Source organism: Camellia sinensis, chromosome 4 (genome assembly GCF_055761805.1).
Source record: "Camellia sinensis isolate YWXY chromosome 4, ASM5576180v1, whole genome shotgun sequence".
In the NCBI taxonomy this organism is placed as follows: domain Eukaryota; kingdom Viridiplantae; phylum Streptophyta; class Magnoliopsida; order Ericales; family Theaceae; genus Camellia; species Camellia sinensis.
The window spans coordinates 176,701,400-176,717,714 of NC_138964.1; the positions used below are offsets into that span (position 1 = coordinate 176,701,400).

Below are 16,315 nucleotides of genomic sequence, written 5' to 3' on the forward strand. Positions count from 1 at the left end.
TAAAATTCACCAAGAAATAGATAATTAAATGTGTTGCTAATAATAAATTTAAATATATAAAATAAAACATCATTTTCTTATGGAGAGTTATATGATTGGGAAGATCCCAAAACTAAATTAAATACAATCATAATTCCACGTACGCATAAAAAAGACATAAACATGCATACAAAATCAATATGCAAATTGATTCTAGGTAATGTGAAGACTACAACCATAATGAATTTAAACCACATTAATTTTTCTGTATATAAATTACAAAATGTATTGTAGTGCTGTTAATGGTTCCATTCAGCAGAGCATCATTTGGGCCTAACCCCAAATAAGACTTCAGCTACATAGTCCTTGCCGGTTCTTTGATGTTGTATTGGAATATTAAATTTGTGGAAAAATAAAAATAAAAAGAAAGAATAAGTGAACAAAGTAAAAGATCATTGCCAATCATTGCCAATTTAAGATATCACTGGATCCATGACTTAAACATGACATGAGTTGATCTCATAATGATCAATGCAAATGTCTCAAATATGCGTATCAAATTTTCAATAGACTATTACATCTGGAACCTAATGATTTTTACCATTTCAAACTCAAAAATGAGTAGCCTCATTTTTCCATATCATGTAAAAAGGTGCTTTAAATTTTAGTTACATCCACCGATGCAAGTTCTCCTTGAACCTGCATATATGACATTTTCCATTTCTATCTGTACATCAAAATATACTTAAATTCCAAGGAACTGACAAAAAGATATATAATCAAATTACAAAAATTGGAAAGAATGGCCAAGATATCGTGAATGGAATCCAACATCATCATGGATTTCAAGAATCTAAAGCTATCCCGCCATTCAAGAGAGTCAGTACCAACCTTAAAACCTGCATTCAAAAGTCTGAAAAGAAAGGTGTCAGATCTTCAATTCAAATAAGAAGCCAATGGATGTGACCAATATGTAAACAACCCAACAAAGACTCTCTAATGTTGTGTTTGGTTGGAAGATTTGGAAAGCGAAAGAGAAAAGATGTGTAAAACTAAGTAAAATGTAAGTATATTTTATTCACATTTCACCTACCTTTTCCCGTTTCATTTCCAAATCCCTCAACCAAATTCAGCGTAAACAGGGCAAGAGAGAGATTGAAAGATAGACAATGATAGTGAGGGGCAAACCAGCAAGTAACGGGGTCAATAATTCAAGAACTGATTTCTCAGAGTTGGAATAGCAAGTAGCAACATTATAGTGGTCACAGAACCGCGACATAAATGTTTAATCCAGCTCATGCCAAGGACTAGGACATTCCGGACCACAATGTATTTCCATGCATACATGTACAGCAACAAACTAAGAAAAATTTCAGTGACAACAACATGATGGTCGTTAAACCACCTTGCTCTGTAACTTTCTTGTTTCCATGTTCACAGTTCTACAGTTATCATCATCAAGATAAGACTCGGCATCTTCCATTTTGATAAGTCCAGAATTCCCATCTAGAGAACTGTTTCGGTAATATGCCTTGAACTGAATTTTCCAATTTTGATTGTTGTGACTTTTAAATACCCACCACACCCCAACCAAACCAAATCAAATGAAGTATTGTGCCCCAATCAAATGAGATTGGCTACATGAATTCTTTTTTGCAATGCCACTTTGTTAAGGGCTATACGCTTAGTTAAATTAAATAGAGAAATCAAATGAGTCCTACTTTTTCATCAAATTTTCATTTGAGTCATGTTTTAATATGCTGGAAATTGTGTTCATGCATATAATATGATAGTGGTGTTGGTGGTAGATAGTGGCATGTATAGAATATGATAGTGGTGTTGGTGGTAGATAGTGGTGTGTATAGAATATGATAGTGGTGTTGGTTGTAGATAGTGGCATGTATAGAATATGATAGTGGTGTTGGTGGTAGATAGTGGCATGTATATAATATGATAGTGGTAGATAGTGGTAATATATAATATGTAAGTGGCATATAATGGGTTATGATGATGTTTGTAATATCTCCTATATAAGGAGTGTCATTTGGTCTTGTAAGATAAGAAGTTTTGAATATAACAGAAATATATTCCTTCTTCCTCATATTTTTCGGAGTTCTTCTTCTTCATATTTTCTAAGTTGGTATCAGAGCAACAAAAAACACAGCAGCCCTAAAACCGTCATAGCCATGTCGGAAGTCACGTCCGGAACCACTTCAACCCCTGCCGCTGCCATTCCGGTGAAAACGTCCAACTCTCACTCTGTCCAAATCACCACCATCCGCCTAAATGGTGATAATTTTCTCCGCTGGTCACAATCTGTCCAGATGTATATCCGTGGGCAAGGAAAGATCGGTTACATCACTGGTGACAAGAAGGCTCCTGCTGTTAATGATCCGCTGTTCGACAATTGGGACGCTGAAAACTCCATGGTTATGACATGGTTGGTCAATTCCATGGAGGAGGATATAAGCTCTAATTACATATGCTATACTACTGCACAAGAATTGTGGGATAATGTTAGTCAGATGTATTCTGACCTAGGAAATCAATCTCAAGTTTTCGAATTAACTTTGAAGTTGGGAGAGATTCGTCAAGGAGATGATTCCGTCACCAAATATTTCAATTCGTTGAAAAGGTTGTGGCAGGATCTTGACATCTTCAACACATACGAATGGAAATCGGTTGACGACTGCAACCACCACAAGAAAACTGTGGAAGACAGCCGTATTTACAAGTTTCTTGCCGGCCTCAACATTGAGTTCGATGAAGTGCGAGGAAGAATTATTGGCAGACCTCCTCTCCCATCCATTGGCGAAGTATTTGCCGAAGTCAGAAGGGAAGAGAGCCGAAGGAGCGTCATGCTTAAGAAAAAAGGTAATGGTGAATCAATTGAAATTTCTGCTTTAATTAGCGATGCTGCGGCCAACAAGGCTGCAAATTACCAGCGCAGGTTTGATGATAAGCCACGGGTCTGGTGTGATTTTTGCAACAAGCCTCGCCATACACGCGAAACGTGTTGGAAGATTCATGGCAAACCTGTCAACTGGAAAAGTAGCAAACAAGGAGAGAAGAATCGTGGCTTTCCTACCGCTAATGAAGCCGATTCAGGTCCCTTCAACAAAGAGCAGATTGATCAACTCTTAAAGCTGATAAAATCCAACTCCTCAACCGGTACTCCTAGTGTTTTGTTGGCACAAACAGGTAGAAATCCTAAAGCCTTCTCTTGCCTAAACTTCTCTCCGTGGATCATAGATTCCGGTGCCTCCGATCACATGACTAGCTTTTCCCATTTATTTAGTACCTATTTCCCTTGTTCTGGTCATGACAAAATCAGAATAGCCGATGGTAGTTTTTCACCTATTGCAGGAAAAGGATTTATTAAACTAACTGAGAAAATTAATCTCAATGCTGTTCTTCACGTCCCCAACTTAGCCTGTAACCTTTTGTCTGTCAGTAAACTATCTAAGGATTCTAATTGTCGTGTTACATTTTTTGAATCCCATTGTGAATTTCAGGACCAGAACTCGGGGATGATGATTGGGCGTGCTAGGATGCTTGAAGGTCTTTACTACTTTGATGAAGTACCTGTTAGTAATAAAAAAGCTCAGAGCTTTAATAGTACCAGTTCAATCTCTGTTCGAGAAAAAATAATGCTATGGCACTATAGGCTAGGACATCCTAGTTTTCTTTATCTGAAACATTTATTTCCAGAATTATTTAAAGGGATTGATTGTTCTTCTTTTCATTGTGAAAGTTGCATTTTTGCAAAATTTCATCGCTCTACTTATTTGCCAAAACCTTACCAGGCTTCAAAACCTTTTTATTTGATTCATAGTGATGTTTGGGGCCCTTCTAAAATCACTACTATTTCTGGTAAAAGATGGTTTGTTACATTTATTGATGACCATACCCGTTTATGTTGGATTTATTTGATGAATAAAAAATCTGACGTGAAAAATTTATTCACAAATTTTTACAATATGATTGAAAACCAATTTCAAACCAAAATTGGTATTTTACATTCTGATAATGGAACAGAATATTTCAATGAGCAGTTGGGTGAGTTTTTGGAAAAAAAATGGATTTTTCATCAATCTACATGTCGGGATACCCCTCAACAAAATGGCATTGCAGAACGAAAAAATAAACATCTACTTGAAGTAGCACGTGCTATAATGTTTTACATGCATGTTCCTAAATATTTATGGGGTGAAACAATTTTAACAGCCTCTTATTTGATAAACAGGATGCCTACAAAGGTGTTAACATACAGAACACCTTTTGATTGTCTCAAAACTTTTTTTCCTGACACGAGGTTGTTTTCTGATTTACCCGCCAAAGTTTTTGGATGTACTGCCTATGTTCATGTTCCCAGTCAATTTCGTTCAAAACTTGACCCCCGTGCTATAAAATGTGTTTTTTTGGGTTATTCCTCAAACAAAAAGGGGTATAAGTGCTTCGATCCTCAAAACAAGAAATTTCATGTAAGTATGGATGTGTCATTTGTGGAAACAAAATCCTATTTCCCCAACACTTCTCTTCAGGGGGAGACAAGTGGAGTAGAAGACCGTTTTTGGGATATTTCTATCCCGCTCCCCAATGTCATTTATCCTACACAAAAACCACATCTGTCTGATAATGATCACTTAGGAGAACCAAGTTCTATGGTGCCTAGTCAAGAAGATTCTTGTTTAGGGAGAGAAGTACTACAAAATGATATAAATCCTGAGCTTCAGGTTTATACTAGGAAGCGATTTCATCTGAGGAATAATGACCCGAATGTCCATCCTAATGACCCGAATGTCCACCCGAGTTCTGGCATCGAAATTTTAGGTAATCCTATTCCTTCTATTTCCGACCTTGATGTACCTATAGCAATTAGGAAAGGTGTCCGAAATTGCATTAAACATCCTATTGCAAATTACCTCTCCTATCAAAGACTGTCTAAAAACCATAGAGCTTTCACATCTAGGATTTCACACTTGTTTGTTCCAAGGAATATACAGGAAGCATTGGATGATCCGAATTGGAAATTAGCAGTCATGGAGGAGATGAATGCTTTAAGGAGAAGTGGTACTTGGGAGATAGTTGATCTACCCAAAGACAAGAAAACAGTTGGGTGTAAATGGGTGTTTACGATAAAATGTAACGCAGATGGAAGCGTTGAGAGATACAAGGCGAGACTGGTAGCTAAAGGCTTCACTCAAACTTATGGGATCGACTATCAGGAGACGTTTGCTCCTGTTGCTAAAATAAATTCCATCAGAGTACTGTTATCTCTTGCAGTAAATTCAGATTGGCCTCTACATCAACTTGACATTAAAAATGCATTTCTCAATGGTGATCTTGAAGAGGAGGTGTTCATGAGCCTACCGCCGGGATTTGAGCAGAGACTTGGAAGTGACAGAGTATGCAGATTGAACAAGTCATTATACGGACTCAAACAATCACCAAGAGCGTGGTTTGAACGCTTTGGGAAGGCAGTTATCAGTTGTGGCTTCTCGCAGAGTCAAGCAGATCACACAATATTTTATAAACATTCAAAAAACAGTAAAATTGCAATTTTGATTGTTTATGTTGATGACATCATTTTAACTGGTAATGATGAAGCAGAGTTAGCAGCTCTCAAAGAGAAACTCGCAAAAGAATTTCACATTAAGGATCTGGGAGCCCTCAAGTATTTCCTCGGAATGGAATTTGCAAGATCCAAGGAAGGTATATTCGTTAATCAGAGAAAATATGTTCTTGATCTCCTTAGAGAAACAGGTATGCTTGGTTGTAAGATGGCGGAGACTCCGATCGAGCCTAACTTGAAGTTACAAGCTGCTAAGGCTGAAGAAGTCAAAGAGAGAGAACAATATCAGCGACTTGTAGGGAAATTGATTTACTTGTCTCATACGCGGCCTGATATTGCCTTTGCAGTCAGCATGGTAAGTCAGTTCATGCACTCACCAGGGGCAGAGCACTTTGAGGCCGTTTATAAGATCTTAAGATATTTGAAAGGAACTCCAGGGAGAGGCTTACTATTCAAGAAACATGGACATCTTCAAGTTGAAGTATACACAGATGCAGACTGGGCAGGAAGTGTTACAGACAGGAGATCAACATCCGGATACTGCTCCTTTGTAGGTGGGAACCTAGTTACATGGCGGAGTAAAAAACAGAATGTGGTAACTAGAAGTAGTGCAGAAGCAGAGTTCAGAGCTGTTGCCCATGGAATCTGTGAAGTAATGTGGATTAAAAGAATTCTTGAAGAATTAAAGCTTTCTCACCCGACACCTATGAAGGTCTATTGTGACAACAAAGCAGCTATATCTATAGCTCATAATCCAGTTCTACATGATCGCACAAAACATATAGAAGTGGATAAACATTTCATCAAGGAGAAAATCAATGCTGGCATAATCTGTATGACCTACCTTCCAACAGATGAACAATTAGCTGATGTGCTAACGAAGGGACTACACAAGAAGCAATTTGATAAGCTGACTAGCAAGCTGGCTATGGAAGATATCTTCAAACCAGCTTGAGGGGGAGTGCTGGAAATTGTGTTCATGCATATAATATGATAGTGGTGTTGGTGGTAGATAGTGGCATGTATAGAATATGATAGTGGTGTTGGTGGTAGATAGTGGTGTGTATAGAATATGATAGTGGTGTTGGTTGTAGATAGTGGCATGTATAGAATATGATAGTGGTGTTGGTGGTAGATAGTGGCATGTATATAATATGATAGTGGTAGATAGTGGTAATATATAATATGTAAGTGGCATATAATGGGTTATGATGATGTTTGTAATATCTCCTATATAAGGAGTGTCATTTGGTCTTGTAAGATAAGAAGTTTTGAATATAACAGAAATATATTCCTTCTTCCTCATATTTTTCGGAGTTCTTCTTCTTCATATTTTCTAAGTTAATATAACTCAATAAAATTTCATGAAAAAATGACTCATTTGTTATTTTTCCTAACATAAATTCATATCTAGAAAAAAACAAATGGGAAAAAATAGCCACAGTATCATATGAGGCTTCAAATATATACAAACTTCTCACATTGAGCTGGTAGCTGATACTTAAAATCTATCCTTCAAACTGAGTCCAGAAAATTGACTTGACAAAAACTCCAAAGGATCTGTTTCTGGGACCACTGTCCAGGTCATCGGAACTGTGAAATTCCTGTAACAAATGATAAGGAGAACCAGTTAGCCTCTAATTTCTTCAAGCAATAAATCAATACAAAGACGTTTGTTTTCTCCTCTCAAAACAGCATTTTTGTTTTTTGCTTTTTATTTTCCTACACCATCCATGTCTATGCATGTACAGAATTCTTTTTATTGAACTTATGTTTGAACTAGCATCCAGGCACATACAATGAATGCAAATAATGCAATGACGGTGGCAGCAACACTGGTGGATACAGAAACAATGGCAGTGTGGTTGTGGGGCAGCATAATGTGATGATGGAAAGTGCCTGTTAGTGATGATGATGACTATGAGCCAAATCTTAATATAAAATTTTTAACATCATACATGGCTAACACCGCAAAGATGCATAGTGGACAAATGCAGAGCCAGCGGTTTGGCTTCAATATATAAAACTAATACAATCTCGTTGATCTATATGTCCAAACACAAACATATAAAGGAAAAGAAGAATCTGTTTCACAGAAATGGAATTCTTCTTTTTAATGAGTTTTTATACCCGTTCTTTGTTTTCCTCATCAAAGCAACCAACTAACTACTTGAGAATATTTATTCAGTTACGACTTCATTGCTTCCAAAAGTGAGAAAACACTTTGTAAATGGTAATTCAATTAGCACCCTAGTAGATTAGTTTATTTGTATGTTTGACTAAGCTACTATAATATGTAAATATAAAATTGGGGGAAAAAATGAGGACACCTTTTGGAGGAGCAGCACAATAATAAGGAAATAACTAGTATCCCTGTCAATTATTTATCACAAAATAAAGAAAATAAATGGGGTACTATCAGGACAGCATTAAAGATTCAAAGAGACAAAAAAGTTTCCCAAAACACAACCTGAACATGACCCACCACTTGATAGTTTTAATAACAGATCCTAGCTTAAATACAGAATTAAAACAAATAAAATCCGCAGAAAGAACTAGTATAGATACGATGCGTACCCCTCCACAAGTTTAAATTTGCATAGGTTCATGACATCCACTGTATAACTCTCAAAATAGTTGTCAAGATTCTTTGCTAGCTTTGGTATATCAGATAATGCCAATATATCCCAAACCTTTAAAACTTGGATACAGTTAGAATTTTCTTTAAGGATATCAATTGTCCAAACGAGGTTGAGCAGCTCATTGACCCTATAATACTCCAATAGCTGAGTAGATATCCCATCCAGAGAAATAGGGCTTCCTTCCTTGTGGGGCTGATGCCAACCACTCGAAAGCTTCATCAACAGACAAAGAACTTCCTTGCGGATCTCAATGTTATTAATTTTTTCCATCGATTTCCAAAAACTATCATCAAAGCAAACCTGTAATCAAAATTCAGTTAAGCATCATTTGGTTAATATTTGAGAACCAATAATGACATTTACAAATTACAACCACTTTAGATAGAAGGGAATAAACATAAGAACAAGAAGCAGAAAAGACTAGAAAGCTTGTGCCTATCATCACATCTCAAAATGTAATATGTTAATACATGTATGTTTACAAAAACTCATTAACCTGCCCAAACCACCTGGGTATAAATCAGTAAAAACCCAACCCATTTAAAAATTGAGTTAAAATGAGTCAAGAGACCCATTTATGCCTATTTAAAATGAATCCTAAATGGGTCAATATTAAGTTACCCTACAATTACCCAGTAAATAACCCAACCCGACATAGGTTTTTCTTTGTTGAGCTAGCCCACCCACACAACCAGAACCTGTACACGACCTCTCTACCACCGCCGCCGCTGTCACCTCCACCACCACCCCCACCCCCACCAGTACCACACCACCACCAATGTATTGCTTGTTTTGTTCTCCTCAGTATCGTAACTTTACTTCTCATTGTACCATTCACAACAGTTCTCATGCATGACTAACAAAAAGATTATAGAGATTAAGGCCTTATTTGGGAAGTAAAGGTTTCAGCCAAAAAGTCACTACAGATTGTCAAATCATTTTCTCCACTTCTTTGCATGTCTTTTCGTAAAAAGTCACTAAAAAAGCCAAATCCCAAACATTGCCTAAATAAAATAATAACTTGGTAAAACAAGAATACCAAGTAAATTGCAAGTATTTGGACACAATTCTATAGTATGAACTCTAAATTCATGTTTTAGATTTTATTTCGTTCCAACATATGATAAATATTCTTTATTTTGTAAAATATTTGAATTTGTTTACTAAATAGCCAAATGCCTATTCCATTGTTAAAATAAACAGTAGTAATTTTTTTCAAACTAATTACTATTTAGATTTGGGGAGGGGCTAAAATAGCCAAAACGCCACTACAAGTTGTCAAATTTTCCCTCTATTTTCCTGCATGTCTTTTCGTAAAAGCATAAAAGCCACTAAAAAAGCCAATTCCCAAACACCTATACATCAAGCACTACCATACTATACAATGCATTGTTAGGAGTTTAAATTGCTTTCACGTAGCTGTAGCTGCATTAAATCGTTTGAAACTCTGGATTCAATTAAATAAATTAAAAAAAACAGTTACACCCTTTTTCCTATCTTTTTTCCTATGTCGACATTTTCATCACTACAAATAAAGAAATGCTACCATACCTATGTTTACTAGTTAGAAGTGCCATATTCCCTTTCTCTTGTTATTTGTAATTTCAATTTATAATAGTATGCATCAAGATATGACCAGATCACTAGACAACCTCTACAACAATAGATATATCATGAATTAATAGTTGCATTGCATCTTAATTTAGTCTTTCAAATACAATAATTTCAATTTACTATAGTATGCATCAAGATATGACCAGATCACTAGACAACCTCTACAACAATAGATATATCATGAATTAATAGTTGCATTGCATCTTAATTTAGTCTTTCAAATACAAAATGGATGCAAAACATTAATTAACAGTTGGTGGTGGTGGTGGTGGTGGTGGTTGGTGCGGTGGCAGTGGTATTAATTTTAAACATAAAACATTAATTTTATATGCGAATATATAACTGCGTTAATGGGTGAGTTGGGTTTGACTTAAAATAAAAGGGTTGAGTTAGGTTGGGTATGAGTAATAATCATGCAACTAAAGGGTAAAATATGGGTAATTAAAAACACAAACCCTATATGAAATGACCTGCCCAAACCCATCTGTTTTTCACCCCTAAATACGTGCTAGACTTTTTTTGTCTAAGTAACTCACACTGCCAACTGTTCACCATAAGCTCACAAGGACCGATAATCTTCAGTGGTCATTTATTAGTTACATTAATTCCAACAGTCATTAAGTCTACCAAATTTACACAAGGCACAAAGTTTGTGATCAATCATCATCCCAAGAGGTGAAAGCTTGCCATGAGGAAAAGAAAAGAGACAATCTGTAGAGATACAACCAAAGGTCAGCATTCTGTCGACAAAGCAAATTGTCACATTATAAAGCAAATTGGACCACTCAACTATATACCAAACAAGGCAAATGATGGACATAACTAAGCTGCCAAATACAGAGTTTGACTGCTTCTGAAGAGGCACCTCATCTTAAACAAAAAGAAAAATATCTCAGTTACTAAAGTTATAAAACATAATTAAAGGGCAATCTCTGAAACCAATGACATTCTGATTCCATCAGACAGGTATAAAATGATGCTGCATGAAAAGATTCAGAAACTGTAAGAGTGGAAGATAATGAATAAAGAAGCATACCTTCCACCTTGCCCCTCTGAACAGTAGAGAATCAATATAGAGTCGAATATCTAGTTGGTCAACATCAACCAAAGCAGCTATAATAACTAGAGCCAAGTTCCTGTCCTCATCAGCATTGTGAAAACACCCCCTAGCCTTGGCATCAATGATCAGTTTCTTCCAAACAGACCCACTGTTTCTTAAAGTTGATCCATTGCCCACTATCCAAAGGCAATACCTATAAAAAGGAAGCAATAATGCCTTTTACTTGCAAAACCATGAACAATCAACTAAATAGACTCAAGCATAGTTTTACTGCACTATTTTTTGGCACACACAAGAATACCTTGCTCTGGTGAGAGCCACATTGACTCTTTGACGATTTGAGAGGAAGCCTATAGCCCCATTCCCATTATTTCTGACAGGTGAAATAATTATCACATCCTCCTCACCGCCTTGAAACCCATCAACTGAGCGAACACTCACAAAGAAGTCACTCTCTGCATCTGTACTGTATGTTGTTCCAAGTTTCTCTTGAATTGCAATAACCTGAGCATTGTATGGTGATATCACACCGATGCTAACCCTCTGTTTTAAGGCAACGGATTCTATAATGGGAAAAACAAATAGTCAGTTCTGCAATTCAATGGTCAAAAAGCAGAACAGTTAGGGGACATGTCTTGCAATCTTTTAGTTCAAACTCCAGTTTTTCGTTCTTTTCTTTTTTTTGCAAATAGTCACTGTATGGTGTAGACAACAAGAACATACCTTTAAATAGTCTTGCAACTATCTCAGAAACTACAGCTACCTCCACCATATTTCTCAGGCTGTTATGTCCATCAGGACCATCACTTACTTCTTCATTTCCAAATGCTATATCTATAAAAGAGTAAGAACCATATAAATCTCCTTGAAGAAAACTCCTCTTATAGCATTTTTCTTTGACATTTGGACCATCCAATATCTGTTTGTTGTAGAACTCCCGATTCGGAAATAAGCTTATTGATGGATGCATTCTATACTGGACATTGAGAAGGTGCTTCCTGTGCCTCAATAGTACCAGCCTCTCAAATGAACTTCTTCCGAATTCAGCCTTCTCAGAAATCTAATTATGGTAAAACATTCAAAATGAAAAAGAAATGTCCATGATTTACAAAGACAAAAATAATAATAAGATAATAGGGTTCAAAACCTTGCTTTTAACCAATGCAGGCAGTTGCTGCTCATCTCCTACAAGTACGGTATGGCGAAGACCACGAAGTTGTAGAGGAATTGTTGACTCGCATTCTTTAAGCTGAGCAGCTTCATCAATAATCAACAGTTCCACTGGAGTTATTCCCTTCATGTGTAATTTGACAGAGCTTGAAGCAGTGCAGAATAACACGTGTGCATTATCCAAACAAAATTTTTTGATTGAATGTTCACCATAAATATCAGGGGGAAAGAATTCCTCGGGAAGAGATCTGAGTATTTGAAGGCACTTATTTTTTGACAAACTTATCTCAGAAATGCCACCAACACCTTCTCCCCCATCTTCAGTTTTATTGATGATTTCCTCACCAGAAACCATAACACTACATAATAAAATTCCAAGGTACTCGAGACAATTTAGAGCTCTAATCATGTTTTCTACTATTTCCAATGAAATAAAATAAGTTGGCAAGTGGGTACACAAATTTATAACAAAATCCTTCATTTGCTTTCTTATGGATTTGAATTTGTTCTTTACAAATTCCCTGAAGTTCAATCTTCTCCTATTTTTTGAAAGAAAATTTCCATGATTTGTTTTCCCATAATGTGAATGGTTCTCCTTCTGCAAAGACTCCTCATTCCATTTCTTCTTTTCCTTATTTTCTTTCAAGGCTTGAGCAATAACACTCCTCCATATTCTATTATTCTTTTCATTTTTTAAGCTTTGAGCATATAGTTCCTTTTTGTGTCCATCGCATTTCAGCATCCCTTTCATAAGAGTTCCCTTCTCCCCCTCTTCCTCATCATCATCACTACTTTCATCTTCCTCATTTTCATCACATAAGTACAAATGGTACTTATATTCAGGGTCTTCAAGAAAAGATATCATGAATCGTAAACAATGTCTCCACCCAGTCAATGGAGCAAAACACTTGGCCAGAATTTTTGCCCGATAATCAAGAAAAACATTAAAAAGGTCTTCGTGATCATCAATTTTCATTCGCTTCACATTTCCAAATAAAACTATGTCTCCTAGCCCATAAATGCCATACTCAACTGACTCCATAACCAACCTCAACAGCCGCACTGTAACTTCTAGTACCGCACGGTTGGTTGGGGCACAAGTAAGTGTTCTGCATTTCATCCCCAGAAGTGCAAATAACAACACTCCAATCGTCTTTGTTTTCCCTGTCCCAGGAGGGCCCCAAATTAGCTTTACTGTGTTCTCATGGTAGCAACCCTTCATAGCAATACACTTTAAAACTGCTTCTTCTTGGGAGTTGTTTAGACCAAAAGAGCGAATGACAGCATGCAAATTTGACCCCCCAAAGCTGTACTTTTCTTTCATTGAGCAAAGACTACAATCGTCCCCAGCCTGAAGATTTAAATAAAACACAGAGAAAAAAAAATGCATGCTAATAATATTAAATAATAAGACCAAACAACAACAACAACAACAAAAAAAAAATGCATGTTCTACGGCAGCACTAATGATTTCTAGGTGCTCTAAACATGATAGAATTGAGATTAGAAGTTCCAAGGAGGATTTAAATATGAAAGAACTTAATCACAGTACTTACAGAAGAATCAGGTCGTAACAGTTTCTCAATAATATTCACGTTTCTCGAATCCAGATCTGAGTTTAGTGCTTTCCATATACGGCTGTATGTTGTCATATTTACAAGGAAAACAGCAAAAAGAGCATTCTTTTGCATGTCATGTTCAAGCACAATTGGCATTGATGCCAAGATTCGGAGTTTTAAACAATCTTTTTCCGCCTTTACCCGTTGAATTAAAGCAACAAGATAGAAATTTGGAGGCCGCCTCAAATCATCAATGCATTTTGGTCTTACATCAGTAAGGGCAATGAGATCTCCTGTCTCAGGTTCATATGTCCCTCCATTGTTCTTATCCACTTCAAAATTATAGAAGAGGTCTTTGGGAGGCTGATAATCTTTACTACTCTCTACAGACAATATTTCACATGTTCGTGCAACCGAAACGGATGCCATGCTTGAACACAAGTCTGCATGTGTTTCCTCAATGAGAGGGAAGATAAATGATTTCATGTAACTAGACGTTGACGGGAATGTTGTTGGGATCTGCTCCACCTGTAAAACCACACATTTATTAATGTCAAGGACTAGAATATCCTTAAGATAAGATATAAACAAATACACTGGGAACAAGCTACTAACAACACTACCCTCCCTAAGTATGATTTCTACTTGGGACCTCCACTTCTTAAAGCATGTTTTTCGTTTGGCCTATCTTCTCTAACCCTTGGACTTAGGGTTTTGGGGCTAATTGCCACTTGCCAATGTACATAACATAACAGCTCCACATGAATCAAAAAATCTTAGAGATCATCAATTTTTATGTCTACTGCACTTGTCATCATTAGGAAAAACAACCTATTTAAAGTTTTTATTATTATTATTTATTTTTTAAAAAAAATCAAATAAATAAGCAGAGAGAAAGAGGGATGATGAGCGATTAGGGGAGCAAACCTTGTCCTTGTAAAGATCTTTGTTGAGAACATCCTTGATACTCCAAGAGAAGACCAAATCTATCAAGCTTTCATTGCCGATTGTAGGTTCGGCCTCCTCCTCCTCCATTGAACTATTTTATTTCACTAGCTTTTTCTTCCTTGAGCCAATCAATAAAACAATTTCACTTCTTCATCGTTGTGCAGTATATGACATAGATACACATACATATACATATATATATATATATATAGAGAGAGAGAGAGAGAGAGAGAGTACCTGATGGTTAGTAGTACTAGTCTTGGTGCAGTGAGTGAAGAATGGAATTGGAATCCATTTTCATTCCTGCCAAATATCGAATGGTCTGGCTTGCGAAAGTGTTGGTAATTTGGGAGTATTAATTGATCATAAATGAGGTAAAAATTAAAATAAATAAATAAATAAATAAATAAATAATAAAAAATAAAAAAATAAAGCAGCAGAACACCATATCATGTAGGACTCGCACCCTTTTAAACTATCAGCGCTCTTCTTTTTGAATGATCTCACTCATTTTTCTATATGAAAAAACATAACAGGGGGAAAATAAAACAAAAAATCTGCAAGCCGTACGCCGGGATCGAGAGAGAACAAGAGAGGGGCAGAGCAGAAAGGCGGGAAGGTCAGTTCCGGTAATTCCGGAAGTAATTTCTAAAATGATGCTGATATACTCCTCTTATTGGATTTTTGAAATTGGTAATTTCATTTAATAAAATTTCTTTGAGCTGTAATTGTATTTGATATTTTAATTCAGTGAGATTGTAAGTTTTTAAATGTGAATTCAATTCGAATTATACATTTGTAAAGGAATTTGTGATGTTAATTCTTTTATGTTTATCACTTTGCTGACTATATCGGGGATCGAGCTATCCGATCAGCTCGCGGGAGTCGAAAGGGTAGCACCCCATAACGGGTCCGGAGCAGTGCCCAGGCGGGATCAAGGGGCAACGCCCCAGAAGCAAAAAGCAAAATTGCAGTCGAAATTATTTAACTGCTCAACTAGTCGATTGTGTGCTTGAGCAAAGATGCAATCCTTTCAGAAGTTTCAATCGCCTGTAAAAGTACTGGGAATTGTATTTTTACGCTCAAGCAGCCTTTCCTACGCTCGAGCGTAGATCCTTATTTTGAAACACGCGTTTTAATTAGACCGCTTAAGCGGTCATTTCTGCGCTCAAGCGGAGATCACGATTCTTTTTTTTATAAATTTGTGATTAATTCAGTTTCTAGGATACGGCGTCCAGATCTTCTTCTTGGGTATTAGAGTTTTCATCTGAAGTTTCTTTACTTGTTTCCTTTGATATCTGTGAGAGTTTATATCATAAATTGGTTGGATTATATTAAAGGATTTGTTTATTTTGTTTTATTCACAAAATAGAGAGTTGTTCTAGGATGGATTCCGGAGTGGCTCATCATCGTGGATTTGGCATCAGCGTTATGGATTCAATGTGGAATAAGACAATTTCGAGGTGAAAATAGTGGTGGAAGAGGCACACTAGGGTTAGTTCAATTTGGGCGTGGATAGCTATGATTATTGTAGAAACTGTATAAAGATTAGGTGAATTGAAACTAATCATTTGAATTAAGTCATTGAATATGACGGTTTGATTAAACATTAAATATGTGTTATGGATAGTCATTGTATATGACAATACCTTTAAATACATTGTATATGTATCTTTGTTTGGAATGAGATATGGGATATACTCTATTATTTGGGAGAAGATAGGGGATGAACTCTATTTAAAATTAAGTTGGCCAGAGTGTCTAGGGT

General features: G+C 36.4%; 1 protein-coding gene across 2 annotated transcripts; it reads right to left on the reverse strand.

The window, feature by feature from the left end:
• Positions 1 to 573: 573 nt before the first annotated feature.
• LOC114271694 (uncharacterized) lies at positions 574 to 15,190 on the reverse strand. 2 transcript variants are annotated; one of them, XM_028213301.2, is made up of 10 exons: positions 14,785 to 15,190; positions 14,527 to 14,665; positions 13,597 to 14,127; positions 12,018 to 13,391; positions 11,594 to 11,930; positions 11,172 to 11,433; positions 10,847 to 11,063; positions 8,132 to 8,496; positions 7,036 to 7,158; positions 574 to 892 (listed from the first exon to the last, which is right to left on the reverse strand). In XM_028213301.2, exons 2-9 carry the CDS (start codon positions 14,632 to 14,634, stop codon positions 7,056 to 7,058), a joined length of 3,297 nt encoding a protein of 1,098 aa, XP_028069102.2. In that variant the 5' UTR covers positions 14,635 to 14,665; positions 14,785 to 15,190; the 3' UTR covers positions 574 to 892; positions 7,036 to 7,055. The 2 variants fall into 2 exon arrangements, with proteins under 2 accessions (XP_028069102.2, XP_028069105.2); XM_028213304.2 differs by having other exon boundaries at positions 14,527 to 14,661; positions 14,785 to 14,914.
• Between the last annotated feature and the right edge of the window lie 1,125 nt (positions 15,191 to 16,315).